This window comes from Chrysochloris asiatica, unplaced genomic scaffold (assembly GCF_000296735.1).
Source record: "Chrysochloris asiatica unplaced genomic scaffold, ChrAsi1.0 scaffold00026, whole genome shotgun sequence".
Lineage (NCBI taxonomy): Eukaryota > Metazoa > Chordata > Mammalia > Afrosoricida > Chrysochloridae > Chrysochloris > Chrysochloris asiatica.
The window spans coordinates 11,175,088-11,197,598 of NW_006408544.1; the positions used below are offsets into that span (position 1 = coordinate 11,175,088).

Consider the following 22,511-nt stretch of genomic DNA (forward strand, 5'->3'; position numbering starts at 1 on the left):
TTAAACAAAAGATGACTATACACATGAACCTCACCACATGAACAGATTTGATACATTAGGCACTGAAGACCGAAGACCAGAAGAGTTGTGGGATGACATCAAGAACACCACACAGGAAGAAAGCAAAAAGTCATTAAGGAGACAAGAAGTAAGGAAAAGACCAAAATGGAAGTCAGAAGAGACTCTGACACTTGCTCTCCAGCTAGAGATGCTAAAGTAAATGGAAAAAAATGAAGAGGTAAAAGAGCTGAATAGAAAATTTTAAAGGGCGGCTCAAGATGACAAAGTCAAATATAATGAAATGCGTAGAGACCTGAAGTTACAAAACCAAAAGGGAAGAGCATGTTCAGCATTTCTCAAACTAAGGGAATTAAAGAAAAAAATCAAACCTCAACTTGTGGTTTTGAAGGATTCTATGGGCTAAATATTGAATGGTGCAGAAAGCATCAAAAGAAAATGGCAGGAAATCACAGTCACTATACCAGAAAGAAATGGTCAATGTTCAACCATTTCAAGATGTAGCATATGATCAAGAGCCAATTATCCTGAAGGAAGAGGTCCAGGGTGCACCGAAGTCACTGGCAAAGAACAAGGCCCAGGAATAAATGGAATACAAATTGAAATCTTTCAACAAACTGATGCAGCACTTAAGGTATACACTCATCTATTCCAAGTCTGGAAGACAGCTACCTAGCCAACTGACTGGAAGAGATCCATATTTGTGTCCGTTCCAAAGAGAGCTGACTCAATGGAATGCGGAAAGATTGGAAATATCATTAATTTTGCATAAATATAGTAAAATTTAGCTAAAGATAATTAAAACATGGCTGCACCCATACATTGACAGAGAAATTCTAGAGGTTCAAGCCAGATTCAGAAGAGGATGTGGAACATGGGATACCATTACTAACGTCAGATGGATCTCGGCTGAAAGGAGAGAATACCAGCAAGATGTTTACCTGTGCTTTATTGACTACACAAAGTCTTTCAATTGTGTGGATCATGACAAGCTATGGACAACAATGTGGATAATGAGTACTCCGAAACACTTATTTGTGCTCATGAGAAACCTGTACTTAGACCAAAATGCAGTTGTTCAAGCAGAACAAGGGAACACTGAATGGTTTAAAATTAGGAAAGGTATACTTCAGGGTTGTATTCTTTCACCATACTTATTCAATCTGTATGCTGAACACATAATCCAAGAAGCTGGGTAATATGAAGAAAATCGTGGCATCAGGATTGGAGGAAGGCTCATTAACAAGCTACAATATGCAGATGATACAACCTTGCTTGCTGAAATTGAAGAGATCTTGAAATACTTAATGGTGAAGATCAAAGACCACAGTCTTCGGTATGGGTTGCATGCATCTCAATGTAACGAAAACAAAAATCCTCACCACTATAACAATAAATAACATCATGATAAATGGAGGAAAGATTGAAGTTGTCAGAGACTTCATTTTGTTCAATCAATGATCAACACTCACCGAAGCAGCAGTCAAGAAATCAAATAACATATTGCATTAGGCAAATCTGCTGCACAAGACCTCTTTAAACTGTTGAAAAGCAAAAATATCAGTTTGAAAACTAAGGTACACCTGATCCAAGCCATGGTATTTTCAATAACCTAGTATGTGAAAAGTTAATAAGGAAGATCATAGAAGAATTGATGCATTTGAATTATAGTGTTACAGTAGAATATTGAAAGTACCATGATCTGCCAAAAGAACAAACCAATCTGTGTTGGAAGAAGTAGAGTCAGAATGCTCCATAGAAGCCAGGACAGTCAGACTTCGTCTCTCATACTTAGTTGGAACCAATCCCCAGAGAAAGATATCATGTTTGGTAAAGTAGGGGGTCAGATAAAAAGAGAAAGACCCTCAATGAGATGGATAGGCACCATGGCAGCAGCAATAGACTCAATCAAACATAGCAACAATTGTGAGGTTGGCGCAGAACTGAGCAGTGTTTCATTCTGTTGTGCCTAGAGTTGCTATGAGTTGGTACCCGCTCAATGAAACCTAAAAACAACAAAGTAACCTTTTATAGCTCCCTGTAGTGTCACTGCAGGATAAGCACTGGACCACAAGGTCAGTTTGCACCACAAGGTCGGTGGTTCAAACCCACCAGCCACTCCTTGGAAAGCCTATACAGGGTTGCTATGAGTCAGAACCAACTTGATGATACTTAACAACAACAATCTTCTGATAGTTACAATATTTCAAAATAAATGCAGTAAAAGCTTTTTTTAAAAAAATACACATTATGGATATTTAATAGAATAAATTCACAATGATGAGAGAAATTATCTTCATATTTTCTAAAGCACACAATCTCCCAAATACCATACAAGATACTCAGTAAATATTAAATGGCAGCTCACCAGCTGCTAACACCAAACTACTACATAGCTAATCTGCCACAGTGGAAAATACAATGTCAAATGCTACAAAACCACTATAAAATAAAATAAAACAAGATTGGCACAGGCCATGAAGATTTCTCTGGAGGCGAGTTACTAAATTATATGTTCCCTTATGAAGGATTATGTTCCTTCTTCCTCCCCATATACCCAGATTTAGCATGTTGCCAGACTCCATGTTTCTTACATTGCTAGTGTCCCAATGAAACCAGGGTGTTGTAGGATGTATGAAGAAAGAGTGCTGGCGCAATGAATATAACATCCAACTGTGAGTCTTTTAAGCAATAGTTGAATGCTAGACCAATGATGAGATTCCAGACCCCTTTCTAGACACAGGGATGAATAACAGAGATTTTTAATTTTATATCCACAGCTTGAAGAACTTATTTCCAAGCGCACAACTTTGTTACTATGATCACAAACAATTGTATCTTATTATAGTTGATTACATCTTCTTATAGTGGAGTCCTGGTGTGGTGCTGCAGGATAATGCACTGCACAAGGTTGTTGGTTTGAACCATAAGGTCACCGGTTCAAACTCACAGTCACTCCTCAGAAACTTTATACAGGGTTTCTCTGAGTCAGAATCGACTCAATGGCACATAACAACAACAAACAGTTGATTCCTAGAATACACACATGTTTACTGTTATCCATAGTCTTAGAAATTTATCTTCCAAATAATTTATTGACAAACTAAATTCAAACATTTTTAAAGTATGCATGCTTTAAGGTGCCCTATTTTAATCCTCTAAGGAGCTCTGGTAGCATAGTGGTTACGAATCGAGCTTCTAACCTTAAGGTCAGCAGTTCGAAACTACCAGTTGCTCTGTAGGAGAAAGATGAGGCTTTCTGCTCCTGTAAAGATTTTCAGCTTTGGAAACCCTGTATAGGGTCGCTATGGGTCAGAACCGGCTCAACAGCACTTAACAACAACATTTTAATCCTCTATTATTACTTTCTTGGAGTCCTGGTATGGCGCTGTGGGTTAATGCGCCAGACTACAAAGTCATTTGAACTGCAAGGTTGGCAGTTCAAGCTCATCAGCTGCTCCTCAAAAACCCTATACAGGGTTGCTGTGGGTTGGAATCAGCACTTAACAACAACAACAACAATATTTACTCTCTTGATTTGTAATACACTGACTGAAGTTAATGACATATTGTATGCCAGGAGAAATACTATTCACCAAGAATCTCCTTCTCTCTATTACAAATACTTCACATCATTTAAATCTACAAAACATTACATTTTTTTTTGTTTTCTGCAGACAAAAAAGATAAAACTGAAAATCCCCAGCCTCTCTGCAGCACATGAGTTTGTTTTGTTTTGTTTTTCTGGGTGTATCCTGTAGTTCTGAAAAGTGCAAAAATGCCTCAATATTTTTTTTTTAATTCTTATTAGATCCTTTAACTTTTATTTAGCTCAGGATTAAAATGTCTAAGGCTGATAAGTTCTAAAACATCTTAGAAAAAGCCAGAAAATAAAAGTTAAAAACTTACATTCAAGCTGCGCAACCACATCTCCAGGGTCCACTGCTTCAGGGAACACCTAGAATAGCAGGGTAGAAGGGGAAGCAGGTTGAGGACGAAGAAGTACAAGGAAGGTAAATGTAAGGGAATCTTTGGATTTCTTTGCTCTCATTCCCAAACATCATTTAGGCTCTGACCACCCTTTAAATTAGACAACACACCCAATCCTCCAGCCCTTTTCATCCCCTCATCCTTTTCATGACATACGTCACCATATAAAATTATTTTATTCATGTGTTTACTTGATTATTGTCTGTTTCCTACTCAAATGAAATTTCCAAAAAGACAATATGTTTGCCTTATTTAACATGTATCTCCAGTACCTAGAATACTGTATTATACAGAGCAGATACTCAGCAATTATTTCCAAAACAGAAGGAGGAAAGTAGGCAATAAAAAAGTGAAAAACATAATTTCTAATAATGAACTAAGGTGACAATATTAAGGGTAAAATCAGGAAGAAATACAAGAAAACCATGTTGTTGTGTTGTTGTTGTTAAGTGCCATCAAGTCAGTTCTGACTCATAATAACCCTGTATAGGGTTTCCGAAGAGCAGCTAGCGGGTTTGAACTGCTGACCCTATCTATGGTTTGCAGTCCAGTGCTGATCCTACAGTGCCACACTAGCAGTCCAAGAAAGCCATAGTAATATAAAATGTTTCATTTTCACAGGTAAATGACTTGGGGTTTTTTTGTTATTCAGGTGCCAGGTTATTATATAAAAGGCACTGTGTTTTATATAAAATCCACTAAGGCAATTTTACAAATAAACAGATCCATCAAGAAAAAAAGACAACGGATGCAATGCAAAATACAATGCATATTTATTCTCAAGCTTCCAGGTTTAAGTCACAACTTTCATTTTGATGTAAACCAAAGTACACAGTCAGCAATAAAAATGTGTGTTCTTGGTTTTTATTAAAAATTCAGAACCATGTTTTGGCTTTCTTAATAATGAATCTGACATTTGAACTCACCTTTTCAAACACCATTCTGGCATTGAAGACCAATGGAAAAGTGGGTGGGACACATTGTGTCTTTTTGTATTGGCCAAACACACAGATGCTAAGATAGATGTCCTCCTTATCTTTCAGCACCACTCCTGGACAAGTTATCTGAAAGAAATAAGATGAACATAACTGCTTTACAAATTCCCTGACCTAACAAACATTAGATAAAACACTAGTCTACTAACCTAATAAAAATACTCACAATAATATTAATAATAAAAACCACAAGAGGCCAATATTTGCAGAGATAAATGCCGTTATAACTTGCATCCCTCTGAGAAATAGAAGATTTTCCATTTGGTTCTTTGGGTCATATTTGAAGCTGTAAGCACTGGCTCTTGGGACAGACACTAATAGTTTTTAAACAGTTGGCCTTAGGCTCCCACTTTATGCTGAATGCTAACATACACTTATTCCGCATCATTTCATCACAGAGGATTAACACTCAGCAGACATGAAACACTGTAATAAGGATGGCAACATTTCGTCTCACATACTTTGGACACATTATCAGGAAGGACCAGTCCCTGAAGAAGAACATCATGCTTGGGGGTAACGAAAAGGATCAGGGCAGAGAGGAAGACTCTCAATGAGATGAACTGACGTACTGACATACTGAGTATAAAACTGGGCTCAAACATAACAATTGTGAAGATGGCACAGGACTAGACAATATTTCATTCTATTATGCATACAATTCCTAAGTCAGAACCAACTCAATGACACCTAACAACAACAACTATATTTAAACTGAAGAAAGATCTTAGTTTTTTCATGTTACATACCTAATGGCAACAACATACTTTTGTTGTTAAATTGCCATCGATTCAGTTCCAACTAATAGAGACCTTGTGTAAGTTTTTCAAGGAGCAACTGGTGGTTCTGAACTGCTGACCTTGTGGTTAGCAGTTAGTCACTGCTTTTCCTATAGCACCGCACCAGGACTCCAACAATGTCATTGTATGGGTGCAGCCATTTTTTAATTATCTTTAGTAAAATTTTACTTGCATGCCATACTAATGATATTGTTCTATGATTTCCACATCTCATTGGGTCACCTCTCTTTGGAATGGGCACAGATATGGGTTTCTTTCAGTCAGTTCTTGGCATAGATGAGTGAGTGCCTGCAGTGCTGCATCATTTTGTTAAAAGATTTCCATTTTATTCCATCACTTCCTGGAGCTGTATTGCCAATGCTTACAGTGTACCTTGAACTTCTTCCTTCAGTATCATTAGCTCTTTATCACACGATACTTTTTAAAATGGCTTAACTTCAAGAATTTCTATTTTGTACAGTGACTCTGTATATTCCTTCCATTTTCACTGGTGCTTTCTGCATCGTTCAGTATTTTGTCCATGGAATCCTTCAATATTGCAAGTCAAAGCCTGAATTGTTTTCTTCGGTTCCCTCAGCTTGAGAAATGCTGAACTTGTTCTTCCATTTTTGTTTTAGTTTTCTAATACCAGGTCATTGCACATATTTTGTTGTAATATTGACTTTGTCTTGTCAGGCTGACCTTTGAAATTTTCAGTTCAGCTCTTTTTGCCTCCTCATTTCTTCCATGTGCTTTCATATCTCTACAATGGAGATCAAATTTCAGAGTCTCTTCTGGCATACATTTTGGTCTATTCCTTCTTTCTTGTCTTCTTGACCTTTTGCTTTCTTTCTGTATGATGTTCTTGATGTCATCCATAACTTCCGGTCTTTGGTCTTTAGTGTCTAATGTATCAAATCTGTTCTTCAGATGATCTCTGAATTCAAGTGGGATAATGTTCAAGGTCATATTTTGGCTCTTGTGGACTTCCTTTAATTTCTTTCAGCTTTGTTTTGAACCTGCATATGAGCAACTGAAGGTCTATTCCACAGTCTGCCCCTGGTCTTATTTTGGCTGATGGTATGGAGCTTTTCCACCATCTCCTTCCACAGATGTAGTCAATTTGTATTCCATCTGGTGAGGTACCTGTGTATGGTCGTCTTTTATGTTGTTTTAAAAAGGTATCTGCAAAGAAGTCATTGGTCTTACAAAATTCTATCATGTACTCTCCACCATCATTTCTATCACCAAGGCCATATTTCCCAACTACTGATTCTTCCTCTGTTTCCCACCTTTGCATTCTAATTGCTAGAAATTATCAATGCATCTTGATTGCATGTTTGATCAATTTCAGACTGAATAAATTGGTAGATTTCTTTAATTTCATTATCACTGGCTTGAGTGATTGGTGCATAAATTTGAATAATAGTGTGGTATTAACTGGTATGGATATTATCCTATCACAGACAGCATAGTACTTCAGGACAGATCTTGATATGTCCTTTTTGATGATAAATGCAACGCCATTCCTCTTCAGTTTGTCATTCCAGCATAGTAAATTATGTGACTGTCCAATTCAAAATCAGTCCATTTCAGCTCACTAATGCCTACAATATCTGTTTATTAGTTCTATTTCATTTCTGACAATTTCCAATTTTCCTAGATTCATATTTCATACATTACATATTCCCATTATTAATAGATGTTTATAGCTTTTTCTCATCATTTTGAGTTGTGTCCTATAAGCAAATGAAGGCCCCAAAGGCTTTACTCCATTTGGTCATCACAGTCAACTGTACTGTGAGGAGGCACCTCTTCCCCTGCCATATTTTGACGAGGATGTTGTCAGATAGAGAGCCAGAAGGGGCTCATCTTCCAGTACTCTAGCTGACGATATTCTGGTGCTCTTCATCAAGTTTCAGTATTCAATATTCTGGTGTTAGCAGTGTGCCAATGCACTTCATAAAGTTTTCAGTAACTAAATATTTGGAATTAGTCTGTCTCTCTTTCTTTCTAGTCTGTCTCCATCTGGAAACTCAGCTGAAACCTGTCCACAATGGGTGACCCTGATGGTATTTAAAATGCTGGTGGCATAGCTTCCAGAATCACAGCAACATGCAAGCCACCACAGTACAACAAACTGACAGACAAATGGTGGAGCACCACCAATAGGAAAGTTAGAAAAAATATATTATTCTATCATACAAAAGCAAAGGAGCTCTGGTAGCGTAGTGGTTACAAGTCTGACAGCTAACATCAAAGTAAGCAGTTTAACGCTACCAGCCATTCCACCAACAGAAAGATGAGGCTTTCTGCTCTCCTAAAGATTTAAAGCCTTAGAAACCATATGCAAGGTCACTATGATTCGGAACCTACTCCCTGGCACACCACCACCACCATCATACAAATATAAAGGATTACAAAGGTATTAAGAAAATAAATTTATCTGTAAGCATTGGTGGTGGTTATGTGCTGTGGAGTCAGTTCTGATTCATAGCAACCCTGTACAGGGTTTCCGGGGATGTAAATCTTTACGGGAGCAGGAAGCCTCATTTTTCTCCCACAGAACAGCTGGTGGTTTCAAACTGCTGACCTTAAGGTTCGCAGCCCGATTCATAACCACTATGCTACCAGAGCTCCTTACCATTGATAATCTCAAAAATAGTTCAATTGAAAACACAGTTGCAGAAGGGTACTTAATGATTGTTGTTGTTAAGTGTCGTTGGGTCAATCAGCAGCCCTGTATAGGGTCTCCAAGGAGCAACTGGTGAGCCTGGACCGCCGACCTTGCAGTTCAAACTGATTTTGCAGTCGGGTACATTAATCCACAGGGTCACACCAGGACTCCTATAGTATGATACAATGTAAAAATTTTAAACAAGCAAAATAATAGTACAAAGACATGTGTGAATATGTAGCAAAAGTGCAGTAACCTGAATACAAAGAACATATTTCAACTACAAGACACTGGTTACCTCTGAGAAGGGTGGAAGGACTACAGAGGACCTCCACTGTATGCTACATTTTATTTCTTAAAAACAAAAATCTGCAGATAATATTTAAATTTCTTCATTTGTTAAATTAAAGTAGGAGGGCCCAGTGTTCCTTATACATTTCTTGTCTTTTTCTTTTACTTTCAGTTTGAAGCAGTTCATAGTTAAATTTTTAAAGTTTGTATCCCAGGGAAATGTATCACCAGCTATAGTGTAACTATGAGTAACTACTCACTTCACAGGAACCTGGACAAGAGTCAAAAAGATAGATATTCAGATGAGTAGAGATTTAAAAAGAACCTAGATCTGTTTACACCAATGTTACAAATAATTTGAATGCTTTAGTGAAGATTTTGTTGTTGTTGTTGTTGTTGTTGTTAAGTGCCGTCAAGTCAGTTTCTACTGATAGAGACCCTGTACAGGGTTTCCAAGGAATAGTTGGTAAGCTTGAACCACCCACCTTGCAATTCAAACAGACTTTGCATCCAGCGTATTAACTTGCAATGCCACACCAGGACTCAGAAGTGAAGAAAAGAAAAATTTGGAATTATATTCCACTATGGATTCCTGACACAAGCCATGGCATTTTCAATAACCTCATATACATGTGAAAGCTGGACAGTGAATAAGGAAGACCGTAGAAGAATTGATGCTTTTGAGTTATGGTGTTGGAGGAGAATATTGAAAGTGCTACCAGCTGCCAAAAGAACCAACAGATCTGTGTTAGAAGAAGTGCAGCCAAAGTGCTCCTTGGAGGTCAAGATGGCCAAACTTCATCTCTCATACTTTGGACACAGTGTCAGGAAGGACCAGTTGCTGGAGAAGGATATCATGTTTGATAAGGTGGAAGGTCAGGGAAAAAGAGGAAGACCCCCAGCAAGATGGATTGGCAACGTGGCAGCACCAATGGGTTGAAGCGTGGCAAGGATAATGAGGTTTGCCCAGGATCAGGCAGTGTTTCGTTCTGCTGTGCATAGGGTCACTATGAGTCAGTACTGCCTCAAAGATATCTAACAACAACAATAATGGAGTCCTGGTGTGGCACTGTGGGATAACGCGTCAGACTGCAACGTCAGTTCAAACCACAAAGTTGGTGGTTCAAATTCACCAGCCGCTCCTGGGAAACCCAACAGAGGGTCACTATGAGTTGGAACTGACTGCAATGGCACTTAACAACAACAACAACAATGGAGTCCTGGTGTGGCGCTAAAGGATCAGCATTGGACTACAAACCACAAGGTCAGCAGTTCAAACTCACCAGCTGTTCCCAGGAAAGCCTATATAGGGTTGCTATAAGTCAGAACCGACTCAACAGCACTTAACAATAAACCACTAAGGAGTTCTGGCATGGCATTGTAAGATAAGCAGTGGACTGCCAACCTCAAGGTCAATGTTTCAAACCCATCAGCTGCTCCTTGGAAAGCCTCCACCTGGTCACTGTAAGATGGAATCCACTCCATAGCACTTAACAACAACAAATAAACCATTAAAGCTGGCACTTAGCAGCAGCCCCAATGTCCTCTTTCCTCTTTTTCCCAACTAGTTTCATAAAAGTTGAAATATTGAATAGTAAAATGATAGTAGTGATTACAGATACCAATTATACTTTTTCATATATAAAATTTTACAGATTAGATTTTTAAGATATTAAAAATATAAGCAATAGAGAATATAATTCTTTTGCTTGCTGCTCTTTAGAAACTGATAGCATTGAGAAGTCCCACTTTCCTCCCAGTAATGCATATCTCTCAAGTCATATTGGCTCTCCTGGGCAGCACAGTCATCTATAGAAAATATATCTGAAAAAGCAAAACTTTTCATGCTTACATTTTTTTTTAATACTCAGACTCATACTTTTATACTCATATTACTACAGTGCTAAATATATGAGCTTGCAACAAAAAAATAAATGCAGCGGAAAGGTGAAAGAAGAAAACTGTACCACACTTTTAACAGGTGTTGGTGGTGATGTGCCATGGAGTCAGGTTCGACTCATAGCTACCCTACATAGGGTTTCTGAGGCTATAAAGCTTTACAGGAGCAGAAAGCCTCTTTTAGCATAGCTAAAACCTCTAATTTTTCATTTATTTGAATTGGAGACAAATTAAAAACACATAAAGGTAAAGAAATTTGTTTAATCCAGAATCTCAAGCTCGTGTCTTCAAAAAGCAATGTCCATAATAAGATTTTTACAAGAATGAATGTGTCCAGTAGCTCAATCCATGACAACCCAAACCTGGAAACAATCCAAATTCTCAACAAAAACATGGATGAACATGCTGTGGTACCTCCGTATAAGAGAACACTTCTGCTCAATATGGAGTCCTGGTATGGCACTGTGGGATAAGCAGTGGATCGCAAGGTTGGTTTGAACCGTAAGGTAGGCTGTTCAAACTCACCACGCACTCCATGGAAACCCTATACAGGGTTGCTCTGAGTCTAAACCGACTCAATGGTACTTAACAACAACTCCTCAAAATAATGGAGAAACTGATACACACAGTAACACAGATGAAGTATTACACTGAGCTAAGAAGCTAGATATGAAATATTGTATATCAAAGGTTTCTATTTAATATGATGTTCAAATACAGGCAAAATTAATCTACAGCAATAGAAATCCTAATAGTGGTTGCCTCTGGGTAGGGCTTGAAAAGGGCATATGGAACTTTCCTATGGTGATGAAAATGTTCTATATCTTGATCTTATATCAGTTACACAGATGTATGAATTTATCAAAATTCACCCCAAAAAAGGGGGTAGGGATTGGGAACACCATGGGAATGAAAAAGTAGGGTTATTGTATATTTAAAATAAAGTAAAATGGCCTAACAACCAAATGCAATGTGAAAATCATGATAAGATTTTGGTTTGTAAAAATTAACTATAAGAGATGGAGGCAGAGATGAGGACATGGAGAGAGAGTGCAGCTGAGAACTCTGGATTCATAGAAAGAGAGGGACTGGATGCTGGCGGCCAGGAGGCAGGCTTGCAGAATGTGTCCTTTGGTTTTTTAAATTATTACATATCCCTGAGTGTTTTTGTGTACTTCCCCACTCCAAAAAACAACAACAACAAAACAAACAAACAAACAAACAACAACAAAAAAAAAAACAGAGGGAATGGAAGCAAATACTGTTGAACAATGATGCAAGGAAGAGATTGTAATCATTGCAATGAAACAATGATGTAAAGCTGATGGTCCCCCATGTAAACTTTCACTCAGTTCGCAATAAAACTTAAAAAAATTAATTGAATTACTATTGAAATAAACTTAGAATAAATTTTCCTCTGCTAATTTCTGGGAATATTAGAAATACTTAATGCATATAAGCACTTATTTATCTCTAAACCAATTACAACAAAGTTATTTGAAGGTATATTTTAAAAAAAAAGAACTATAAAAGACATTTTGGAGATAACTGAAAAGCCTGAATATGTACTGTTGTTGTTGTCATTGTTAAGTGCCATGGAGTCGGTTTCAACCCATAGCGACCCTGTAAAGGGTTTCCGAGGAGTAGCTGATGAACTTGAACCACTGACCTTGCAGTTCAGACCAACTTTGCAGTCTAGCACATTAACCCACAGCACTACACCAGGACTCCTATTAGGAAATTGTTAATTATCTTAGATATGATAATGGTATTGTAGTTATACAGAACGAGTTTGCTTTTGGAGTCCAGATGTGGTGCTGATGGCACTTAATAACAACATTAGTGCTTGCTTTTAAAAGATGGAAGCTGAAGTACTCAGGGTAAAGCATATTATCAATTTAGTTTCAAGCTGTCAACAAAAATAAATCTTTTATACATACACTTACACATATACCCAGACCGAAACCAAACCCACTGTCAGAGATTCTAACTCACAGTGACTCTATATCCACTGCCATCAAGTGGATTCCAACTCACAGGGTTTCCAAGGCTATAAAACCTTATGGAAGCAGACTGCTTCAACTTTCTTCTTCAGAGTAACTGATGAGTTCAAACTGCAGGCCTTTCAGGTAGCAGCTAAGCACTTTAACCACCTCACTGCCAGGGCTCCTTATACATATATGCAGATGAGCCAAATTAATAGATTTAGGTCATGGGCTATAGTTACCCACTATACTATTCTTCTAACTAGAGTCCTGGTGTGGTGCTGCAGGATAATGCACTGGACCACAAGGTCAGTTTGAACCTCAAGGTTGGCAGTTCAAACCCAGTAGCTGCTCCTTGGCAACCCTATACAGGATCACTATGTGTCGGAACCAACTGAAAACCACATAGCAACAATAACAACATTCTTCTAACTATTTTATGTGTCTGAAATTTTTCATAATTAAAAGTTGAGGGGGAAAAGATGACAGTGATATTAAATGATCTCCAGGATTAATACAAAATTTAAAAAGCAAAGTACATTAAAAAAACAGTTTATATGTTACCTATTATATAAGAATGGAAGATAAATAATAATGTGTGCTTATACAAATTCTACAAAAAGAAACACTAGAGGAAAAAATCAGAAACCAATAAAAATTGTTACCCTGGTAACCAGTGGATTACTGGGCTGCTAATCACAAGGTCAGCAGTAGAAATCTACCTGCCACTGGATGGAGAAAGATGAGGCTTTCTGCTTCCGTAAAGATTTGAAACCTACAAATGGTCTCTATGAATAGGAACCAATTCAACAACGCACAACCAACCATAGCAGATGGGGAGTGTACTGGTTCTGTAGGATAAATGCTGGACTACAAACCACATGGTCAGCAGTTAGAGCCCACCAGCAGTTCCTGGAAAGAAAGATGCGGCTTTCCATTTCCAAAAAGATTCACAGCCTCAGAAACTCTATCCAAGGTCACTATGAGAAGGTACAGACTTGATGGCACTTAACAATAATACAGCAGATGGACATATGTGGGGAAAAGGGCTGAGCACACAGGGCTGAAAACAAGATTCCTTTTATTGTATTTATATATTTTTGAGTCTACGTAAATATAAAAAATTAAATCAAAGGAGTCCTGGTGTGGCGCTGTAGGTTAATGCGTCAGACTGCAAAGCCATCTGAACTGCAAGGTCTGTTGTTCAAGCTCACCAGCTGCTCCTCAGAAACCCTATATAGGGTCACTATGGGTCAAATCGATGGCACTTAACAACAGAAAGATTTTTTTCTAAGATCTATTTGACTATAAAATTCTGCAACCCAAATGTTTGTAGCAGATAAATAAATAGACATCTTTCCACCTGCATATTTTCTCCATCTTTCCACCTGCATATTTTTCTCCAGCTTTTGGTGAATAACAAAGCTCACTTAAACAACCATTCATTGTGTGCAGGACAACTAACGCTGAAGAGAAAGGGCAGTGAGATGACAAGGTACTTCCTTAGGTTTGTATTGGCAGAAGACGGAAGACTGCAGCAGGCAGCCTCTCAGGCAGCTGCACTCGCTAACTGCTAAACGCCATTGGCTAGCAGAGGAGAAAGAAACCAATGACAAAGTCTAATGCTGCCCCAGGCCAGGGGTTTAGGAAGTACAAGTGCCTTTGTTCTTTTACTGAACTATTCTTACTTTACAAAGTTGCCAAAGAGATGGGGTGGGGGGTGGGGCGGGGAGACACAAAAAACGTTTACAACTCGGAGCTATAGAGTTTCTGTCACAGCAGTGAGTAAAATCTTTGCAGGTTTAAAGAACAAACAAAAACCGAGAGTCCCAGAACTTTTTTATCCTCCTCACACTGGAACCCCACCAAGTCTTCTCTCAATTGTCTTTGATGTTGTTGTTGTTAAGTGCAGTCAAATCGGTTCCAACCCATAGCAACCCTGTATAGGGTTTTGAGGAGCCGCCGCTGGTGAGCTTGAACCACTGACCTTGCAGCTCACATGGCCTTGCAGTTCAAAGGGCTTTATACAGTCTGGCGCATTAACCCACAGCACCATATTAAGACCTAACAAAAGACTGAAACAATCCTGTGACTTCCTTGGAAGTTTAAGTTTGGTGTTAAGGCAGCCTCATTCTAACATGAGTAAATAGGGGACGCTGCAAGCATGGGTTATTTGGGAGAAAACCTTGCTGGCAAGGTGTTTAGGAACAGAGAAAGTGGCTTCCTGCAGCAGCCAGCAGAATGGTGTAAGAGTATGTACCCCCAGACAAGCCCCCTCATCCCCCAGCCCTCCAGGAAACTGGGTTGAGATGTTAAGAGGATTTAAGGAGTTGTTAAGTATCTTCAAATGGGTTCCAACCCATAGCGGCCCTGTATAGGGTTTCCAAGGAGCAGCTGGTAAGCTAGAACTGCCGACCTTGCGATTCAAAGCCACTTTGCAGTCCAGTGCATTAACCCACAGCACCACACCAGGACTCCTTTCAGGAGTTGGGAGCCTTGAAACGGAATTGAAAGAGGAACTCAGATTCTAAACTACTTGTAGATCAGTGCCTGCAGACAGATCCTGTACTTTTTGTAATAACACATTTCAGTTGTTGAGGTGTGGAATTTTACATTCAAGACTGATAGTAAAGACATCTCACTAATTAGAAACTTGGAAATTTATCTGAAGATACCTGCCTGCAGTCATTTAGGAGGTGATGCCCTCCTACAGAAGACAGGGCGGGGATACAGCAATGCTCTTTCACTGCGAAAACGGGGCACAGAAGAGGTCTTTTGAGTCATATTCATTGAAAAATTGAAGTTAATAAGAGGAACTTCTTTGGCTACAATGAACTCAAACTAGAAGTTAGTAAGAAGAAAAGTTGATGTAAGGGGGCAGACCTGGGAATGGTAGTGGCTGTGTGCCGTGGAGTCGGTTCCGACTCATAGTGACCCTGTACAGGGTTTCCGAGGTTGTAAATCTTTACGGAAGCAGAACGTCTCATCTTTCTCACGCGGAACAGCTGGTAGTTTCGAACTACTGACCTTGCAGTCCGCAGCCCGATTAGTAACCACTACGCTACCAGAGTAGTAGTGTAGGAGGACGTTTATGACTCCGAGAGGGGCAAGACCAAGATGACAGGGGGGGGGGGGGGGAGTCACAGCTCCCTGGTGATGACTCAAAGGTGATTCGGTGTTCTCGGAAGTGAACAGACAGAGGAACCCCTGAGGGATCCAGGAAAGTTGGCGGGGCGCCTTTGGTACTCACAGAGCGGATCTCCAGCGCCAGGGCGCATTGCAGCGCCTTCACCTTTGGCATCCGGGCGAGATGGGGCGGCGGGGAGGGACCCCGGCCACGGGCCCGAGCAAGGCGGGGAGATATGGGACAAGGCAGAGACGGGGAGGACACGAGGTGACGGCGGCGGTGGCAGCAGTGGCCCCCAGGCCGGGGCCCGCGGTCCAGCCTGGGTCCCGCCGGAGCAGCAGCTGTGCGTAGGGCGCGGACCCGTTGTCATGGCAGCCAGGCGGGGAGGGGCCGGAAGAGAGGCAGGGCGAGGGTGAGCGGCTGGAGGCGGGGCTCTGCGAACGAAGGAGCAGGGCGGGGCTTCCCGAGGAGGCTGGCCTGCCGACGTCGAGAGGCGGGGGCGGGGCAGTGTATCTGTGACGTCAAGCTAGTGGCCCAAAACCATATAAAGAACAAAATAACTTTGTATACTGAGACAGTAAATAGGTCAGGAAGTTGGACTCAGGAACCCTGAGTTCCAACTGTGGAGACGGCACCTTGGACTAATGGCGTCCCTCTGTGGCCTCAGTTTCCCCAACTAAATAACAATAATAATGATTCGTTTTCCTCTGCGCTGTAAGATCAGGACTGGACTGCGAACCAAAAGGTTGGCGTTTCAAACCTGCCAGCTGCTCCTCGGAAACCCTATACAGGGTCGCTGTGAGTCGGAACCGACTCGATGGCACTTAACAATATTCCGATTTCACGCTACAGATTACAAACTCAACCTGAAGTGGGGGAGCAGAGAGGGGCAGGGACAAAGATGAAATGAGGTAGCTGAGAGGAGAGTTGCCCAAGTCAAAGGCAGAGCCAGGACTGGACCCTCAAAGAGAGGCTTGGATCAGATCATCACGTTCCTCTTCCTATTTTCCTATTCTGAGTCCCTTTACCAACCAGATTCCCTGATTTCCCTGTGTATGCATCTAATGCAGATTGCCTGGCGGTCAACACACCCAAAAGTGAAGGGTGTGGATAAGGATTAAAAAGAAAGACCCTAACATGTCCAAGCCCGTGACTTTAAAAATCACTTTTACACTTACAGAGCTGTGCTAAAACATTTAAGAGTATTCATCTTAAATAATTACATTTTTGGTGAAAGTTCTAATAGGCCTGAATGACAGCATCATGAATGCATCACTATAATTAATGATAGCCAGAAGATTTATGATCCTGGGCAGCAGATAAAGCAGAAATAGTCCTACTTTGTACTTCCCCTCCTTTTATCCTCTATGAAATTTTATGAGAAATAAGTGTAATAAAAAATGTAAGTTCTTTCCCAGAAATCCAACCTCATTTGATAAATACTGTGAGAGACTAAATTGGAGTATTTGTTTTCTTTTATATAGTTGACTTGCATTTCTGAAGTGAGAATTGTAGCTCAGATGCTCCATCCAAATGATAGCAAGGCCAGAGGCATTTTTAAAGACCTTACTTATCTTTCATTCATGCTCAATCTTTATCAGGCAATAATTTCCAGCAAAATCAATACCTTCATTAGTAATAAAATTTTGACAATAATAATAACCATAGTATCCATTCATGACACTATTGAATACTAGACATTGTACCAGTATCTTTATATAGATAATTTGATACGTCACACAACTCTACAAGATCAGTGTTTGTATTCTCTCTTAATTGATGAGAAAGTGGGCTCAAAGTAAATTAACTTGCCCAGGTCACACAGATAGTATGTTGCAGAGAAGAAATTTACACCTAAATTTGACCTATTTGATCCCTATCATATCAAATATTGCCCCTCATTCTTCTTTTGTGTATTATTTTAATACTATCAATAACAAAAGGAACCATGGTATCTTAGTGTGTTACAAGCTGGGCTACCAACTGCAAGGTCAGTAGTTCAAATCTATCAGTCATTCCTCAGGAGAAAGATGAGGCTTTCTGTTCCCATAAAAATTTACAGCCTTGGAAACCCCATATAAATAAGATTGCAATGAGTTGGAACTGACTCGGTGGCACACAACCACCACCACTACTACCATCAATAACAAGGGTACAAATTTGTTTAACATACAATACAACCAAATAATCACATTATTTTTAGGTGCTGTTCAGTCAGTTCTGACTCATAGCCACCCTATATGCAACAGAACAAAACAATGTCTGTTCCTGTACCATCCTCATGATTGTTACAGTAGAACACATGGTTGCTGCCACTGTGTCAATCCCTCTCGACATCCACCTAGCATGATGTCCTTCTCCAGGGACTGGTTCCTCCTGATAATCATGGAGACAATGGTAGTGGTGGTAATTGTGTGCCGTGGAGTCAATTTCAACTCATAGCGACCCTGCATAGGGTTTCTGAGGCTATCCATCTTTACGGAAGCAGAAAACTTCATCTTTCTCCTGCTGAGTGGCTAGTAATTTTGAACTGATGATCTTGTTGTTAGCAACCCAACTCAAACTTACTACACTACCAGGGCTCCAATGAGGACAGTGTTGTTGTTGTTGTTGTTGTTAGGTGCTATCGAGTCAGTGCCAACTCACAGCAACCTTATTCACAGCAAAACGAAACACTGCCCAATCCTGGGCCAACCTCACTATTGTTGCCACGCTTGAGCCCATTGATGCTGCCATTTCACCAATCCATCTCACTGGGGGTCTTCATTTCTTTCTCTGAACCTCCACCTTACCAAACATGATATCCTTCTCCAGTGACTGGTCCCTCCTGACAATATGTCCAAAGTATGAAAGATGAAGTTTGGCCATCTTGGCCTCTAAGGAGCACTCTGGCTGCACTTCTTCCAAAACGGATCTATTGGTTCTTTTGGCAGCACATGGCACTTTCAATATTCTCCTCCAACACCATAAATCCAAAGCATCAATTTTTCTACGGTCTTCCTGATTTTTATATTATTACAATAGAGTACATGTTAGCTATAATGATCTTGTTTTGAATATAATTTCACATTTCTGAAAGTATGTTCTTTCCATGTAAGTTGATTCTGTATATTGTAAAGTATAATTATTTCTAAACCTCCATCACTAGACTATGGGTTATTTATCACTGAGAGTGGTATATGGAAGTTAAGAGGAACAGATTTCTAAAATTTCCTGTTACAGTTTTGGATGAAAAGGTAAACCAGAAATCACTGTGTAGTAGGATGTTTTGTGTAGAACAACATTAATTTTCTCCTTTGGACAAAAGAAAGGAAAAGTCATATTGTGTTTAAGTTTCAGTTATTGAGTATGTTTTAACATAAACTGTGTTTTGTGCTTAAAATGTATTTTGTCAACTAGAGAAACAATTACTAGAGAAAAAATATGATAATGTTTTGTCCTATTTATCTTGTCTCTCTATGTAAGACATACTAGTTCAGTCAATAATAATTAGATTGCCATTCTTCTGCCTGAGTTTTAAAAGTAATAAGCCAATAAGGAATCACTTCCAATTTCTCAATAACCTTAGGGAAAATTGACCAGTAACAGGTTCATCTTGCTTTTAACATACAAGATCTGGGAGTGAACAAACACACTATAAAAGTTGTGAACTTTTGTTGTAAACTTGGTCTGCTGGAATTTGACATTAATTCCATTTTGGTGGATAACCTCTTGAAACTCAGTCCTACTTTCTCAACAGGAAACATAAGGATCTGGGCAAATACACAATGGTCCCCAAAGCACTACTAACAATAAATCCTCTGTAAATCACGTCCATGCTTGGGAAGAATTTCTGGGTGAGGAAGGGTCCTCTTGCAATGTTGGAGCTAAATAGTTGTTTGGTGGGAGATGGGAGAGTGGACGTGAGTTCTGATGTAGGTACTTAGAGTTCGATGGTAATGTTATGCTTAACTTTTTCTCCCCATCTCAAAATCATTAATTTTCTGGGAACATTCATTATAGGATTTAGGATGTGGACATCTCTGAGATAATTATTCATTCAGCTTACCGTACGTACTCAGTATCCCAAACGCAGGGAGAAAGGTGTATATATTGGTTAACATTACCATTGAACTCTAAGTATATTCCTAAAAGAATGGAAAGCAAGACTCAAACAGATACTTGTACACCAATGTTCATTGCAGCATTATTCACACCATCCAAAACGTGATGTCCATCAATGTCGGGGTCCCACCTCCACAAGGAAGTGTGGGTGTCACGAAAAAGGGAGATGTGGCAGCAAAAGTGATAGAGAAAGAGAGAGATGAAATATATACAAAAAATACACACAGATATGATGCAAGCTGGCAGGTAGACAGATCTGCAAACATATTACCTAGCACTGCCCAGCATTGCACAGCATTGCATGCAGAACTTACTCTACCTCAGCCTTTTAGTCTCTTTTTTAGGGAGGGATTTGTTACAAAGGAAGGATGTAATTCACAAAGGGAGGATGTGATTCTTTAGATAAGACAGGATACGGAACAGAAATGTGATTAATCATTCCAAACAGGACATAATGATTCACAGGAACAACTTTTAAGATATTTTCATAGTTTTTCTTAACAATCTAACGTTTTTATTTTTACAGAAAAAAAAAAAAAAGGTTCAATCAAGCTGTTATATATTAACTTTTAGGCTTAAATGATCTAGAGTAGCAACGTGCGGTTTCTTAAGGATACATAACATAAAGCAAGGTTCCTGAAAGGAGCCAAGCTGTCTCTGTACACTTTGCAAACTTTTGTTTGTGAGCAAGATCTCAGGCACCCGGATTCGTTTATCTAAAACTAAAATGCTACATTGTTCTTAATATTCCTATATACTTTCAGGAGGAAGAAGAACATCTGGGTTAAACTGATTATATTCAGAGGTGGTTTAATGGGGCTGCCACTGATCAACCCAGGGTCTGCTTATGCTGTCCCAAGCACATCAACAGACAAATGTATAAAAAAAATGTGATCCATTCATACAATGGAACATTGTCTGCTGTATGAGTGATTCATACAATGGAATATTATCCATTATATCAATGGATCCATCAATAGAAATGAAGTTCTGTTACATGCCAGAACAAGGTTGAACTTTGAAATATATGAGAATGATCCTATTTACATGAAATATCTAGCACAGGAAAGTGCCCATAGACAATAGTTTATCAGTAGTTTTCCGGGGTGGATGGGAGAATAAAATGAGATGTAATTGTTTAAGTCTCTGTTAAGTTTGGTAAAAGTTTTACAAGAGGATAGTGGTAATCATTGCACAACATGGTAAATGCAGTTAAGAATATTGAATTGTATCCATAAATATTGTTGAAATGGCCAGTATCTTGTTATATACATTTAGCCACAATAAAATATTTTTTAAATGCTGACTCTAAAAGAAAGAAAGGAAAGAGGGAAGGAAATAGCCAGTTCTTCTAATTGGGTGTATGGATAAAAAAAACCTAAGGTCATAATGGCTTTTCACCTCTCCCTTAAAATATTGTTTTATAAATAAACTGAGAGACTTTTCTTTAATCGCTTTAACCACCTTTTACATAGAGAGACTTTGGCTGACAACACTGAAAATTAAATTCTTTTCTAGCCAAATTTTAATCACTAGTAAAATAATTTCTTTTGAATCTGTGATACATTTTAATCTAAGAAATACTCATTTTCTGAATCTTGAATATGAGCAGGTCCCTATTTCTGTTTTTAACCCCCAAGGGTATGAAGAAATAATAATTGCTTTCAGTATTAAAAAATACCAAATACTCAGGTGAATTGCTTTCAGTTGCAAATGCACAAAAACTCAATTATCGTTGGCTTAAAAATAAAAATATGTAATTACCTCATATAGAAATCTGAGTGTGTTTGGGAAAAGGATGTTGCAGAAGCTCATTGCATTTGAAAACCCACGTCCCTTCTGATCTTTCATTTCACTGTCTTTAGCATTGTGTGGCCACTACCCACCTGTCACTGGAGACGATATTCCTACGATGCTGAACACATTTTAACAGAACTTCTAAAATTGACTAGTAAAATTGGACAATGAAACCCTGTGGATCACAGTGGTTCAATCTGTGGTCATTCATGGGGATCGGGTGTATAGGGGTGAATGACTTGGGGATTGACTCAGTGACAGCTTACAATGTTCACACTGGTTGATTTTAGGTAGCTTGTCCACATTCATACAAGGAAAAGGGAAGAATATCGGCACCAGTCATGTTATGCCTGTCCCCGCTTTTTATAAGAATGGCGGTTTTTCCAGAAGCTTCTGTTTTCCAAGTCACATAGACTGTTATTGTTTTTAACTTTTTGTTGTGTATTGAGTGAAGGTTTACAGACAAGATCATCTGATTTACATACAACAAATTAAATACTTTGTTTCAGCTCAATGATTGCTGTCCCCTCCATGCACCACAGTTGTCCCGCTTCCTCACTGTGGTTCTCCATGCATAAATATCATCTTTCAAACCTTTATATATTTGTGGAATATGTAAACATATTTATATATCCCACTTTTCCTCCCATGCCATTCAGCCTATATCTCTGCCCATACATTTACATACAGAACACTGTTGTTCCAAGGTTGTATATATATATTACTATTTACCTCTATCCCCTTTAGTCCTTGTACACCTCCCTGTGTCTTCTCCCGTCTTCATCATTCTTCTGCTAACCACCCTCATTTTGTATATTGTCCTGCTTCCATGCCACCTGAGATAACGTG

At 39.2% G+C, this 22,511-nt stretch overlaps 1 protein-coding gene across 2 annotated transcripts in view; it reads right to left on the reverse strand.

Annotated features, from left to right (window-relative positions):
- LOC102830306 (spermatogenesis-associated protein 6-like) overlaps positions 1–16,094 on the reverse strand; it is a 139,462-nt gene extending 123,368 nt beyond the window's left edge. Inside the window, exons 1-3 of one of the 2 annotated variants that reach the window (XM_006839739.1) lie at positions 15,885–16,094; positions 4,935–5,072; positions 3,928–3,976 (exon numbers count right to left, since the gene is read on the reverse strand). In XM_006839739.1, the coding sequence (XP_006839802.1) occupies positions 3,928–3,976; positions 4,935–5,072; positions 15,885–15,935 (238 nt within the window). In that variant the 5' untranslated portion in view covers positions 15,936–16,094. The remainder of the gene's footprint in view (positions 1–3,927; positions 3,977–4,934; positions 5,073–15,884) is intronic. The other variant, XM_006839740.1, reaches the window with a different exon arrangement.
- Positions 16,095–22,511: the final 6,417 nt, after the last annotated feature.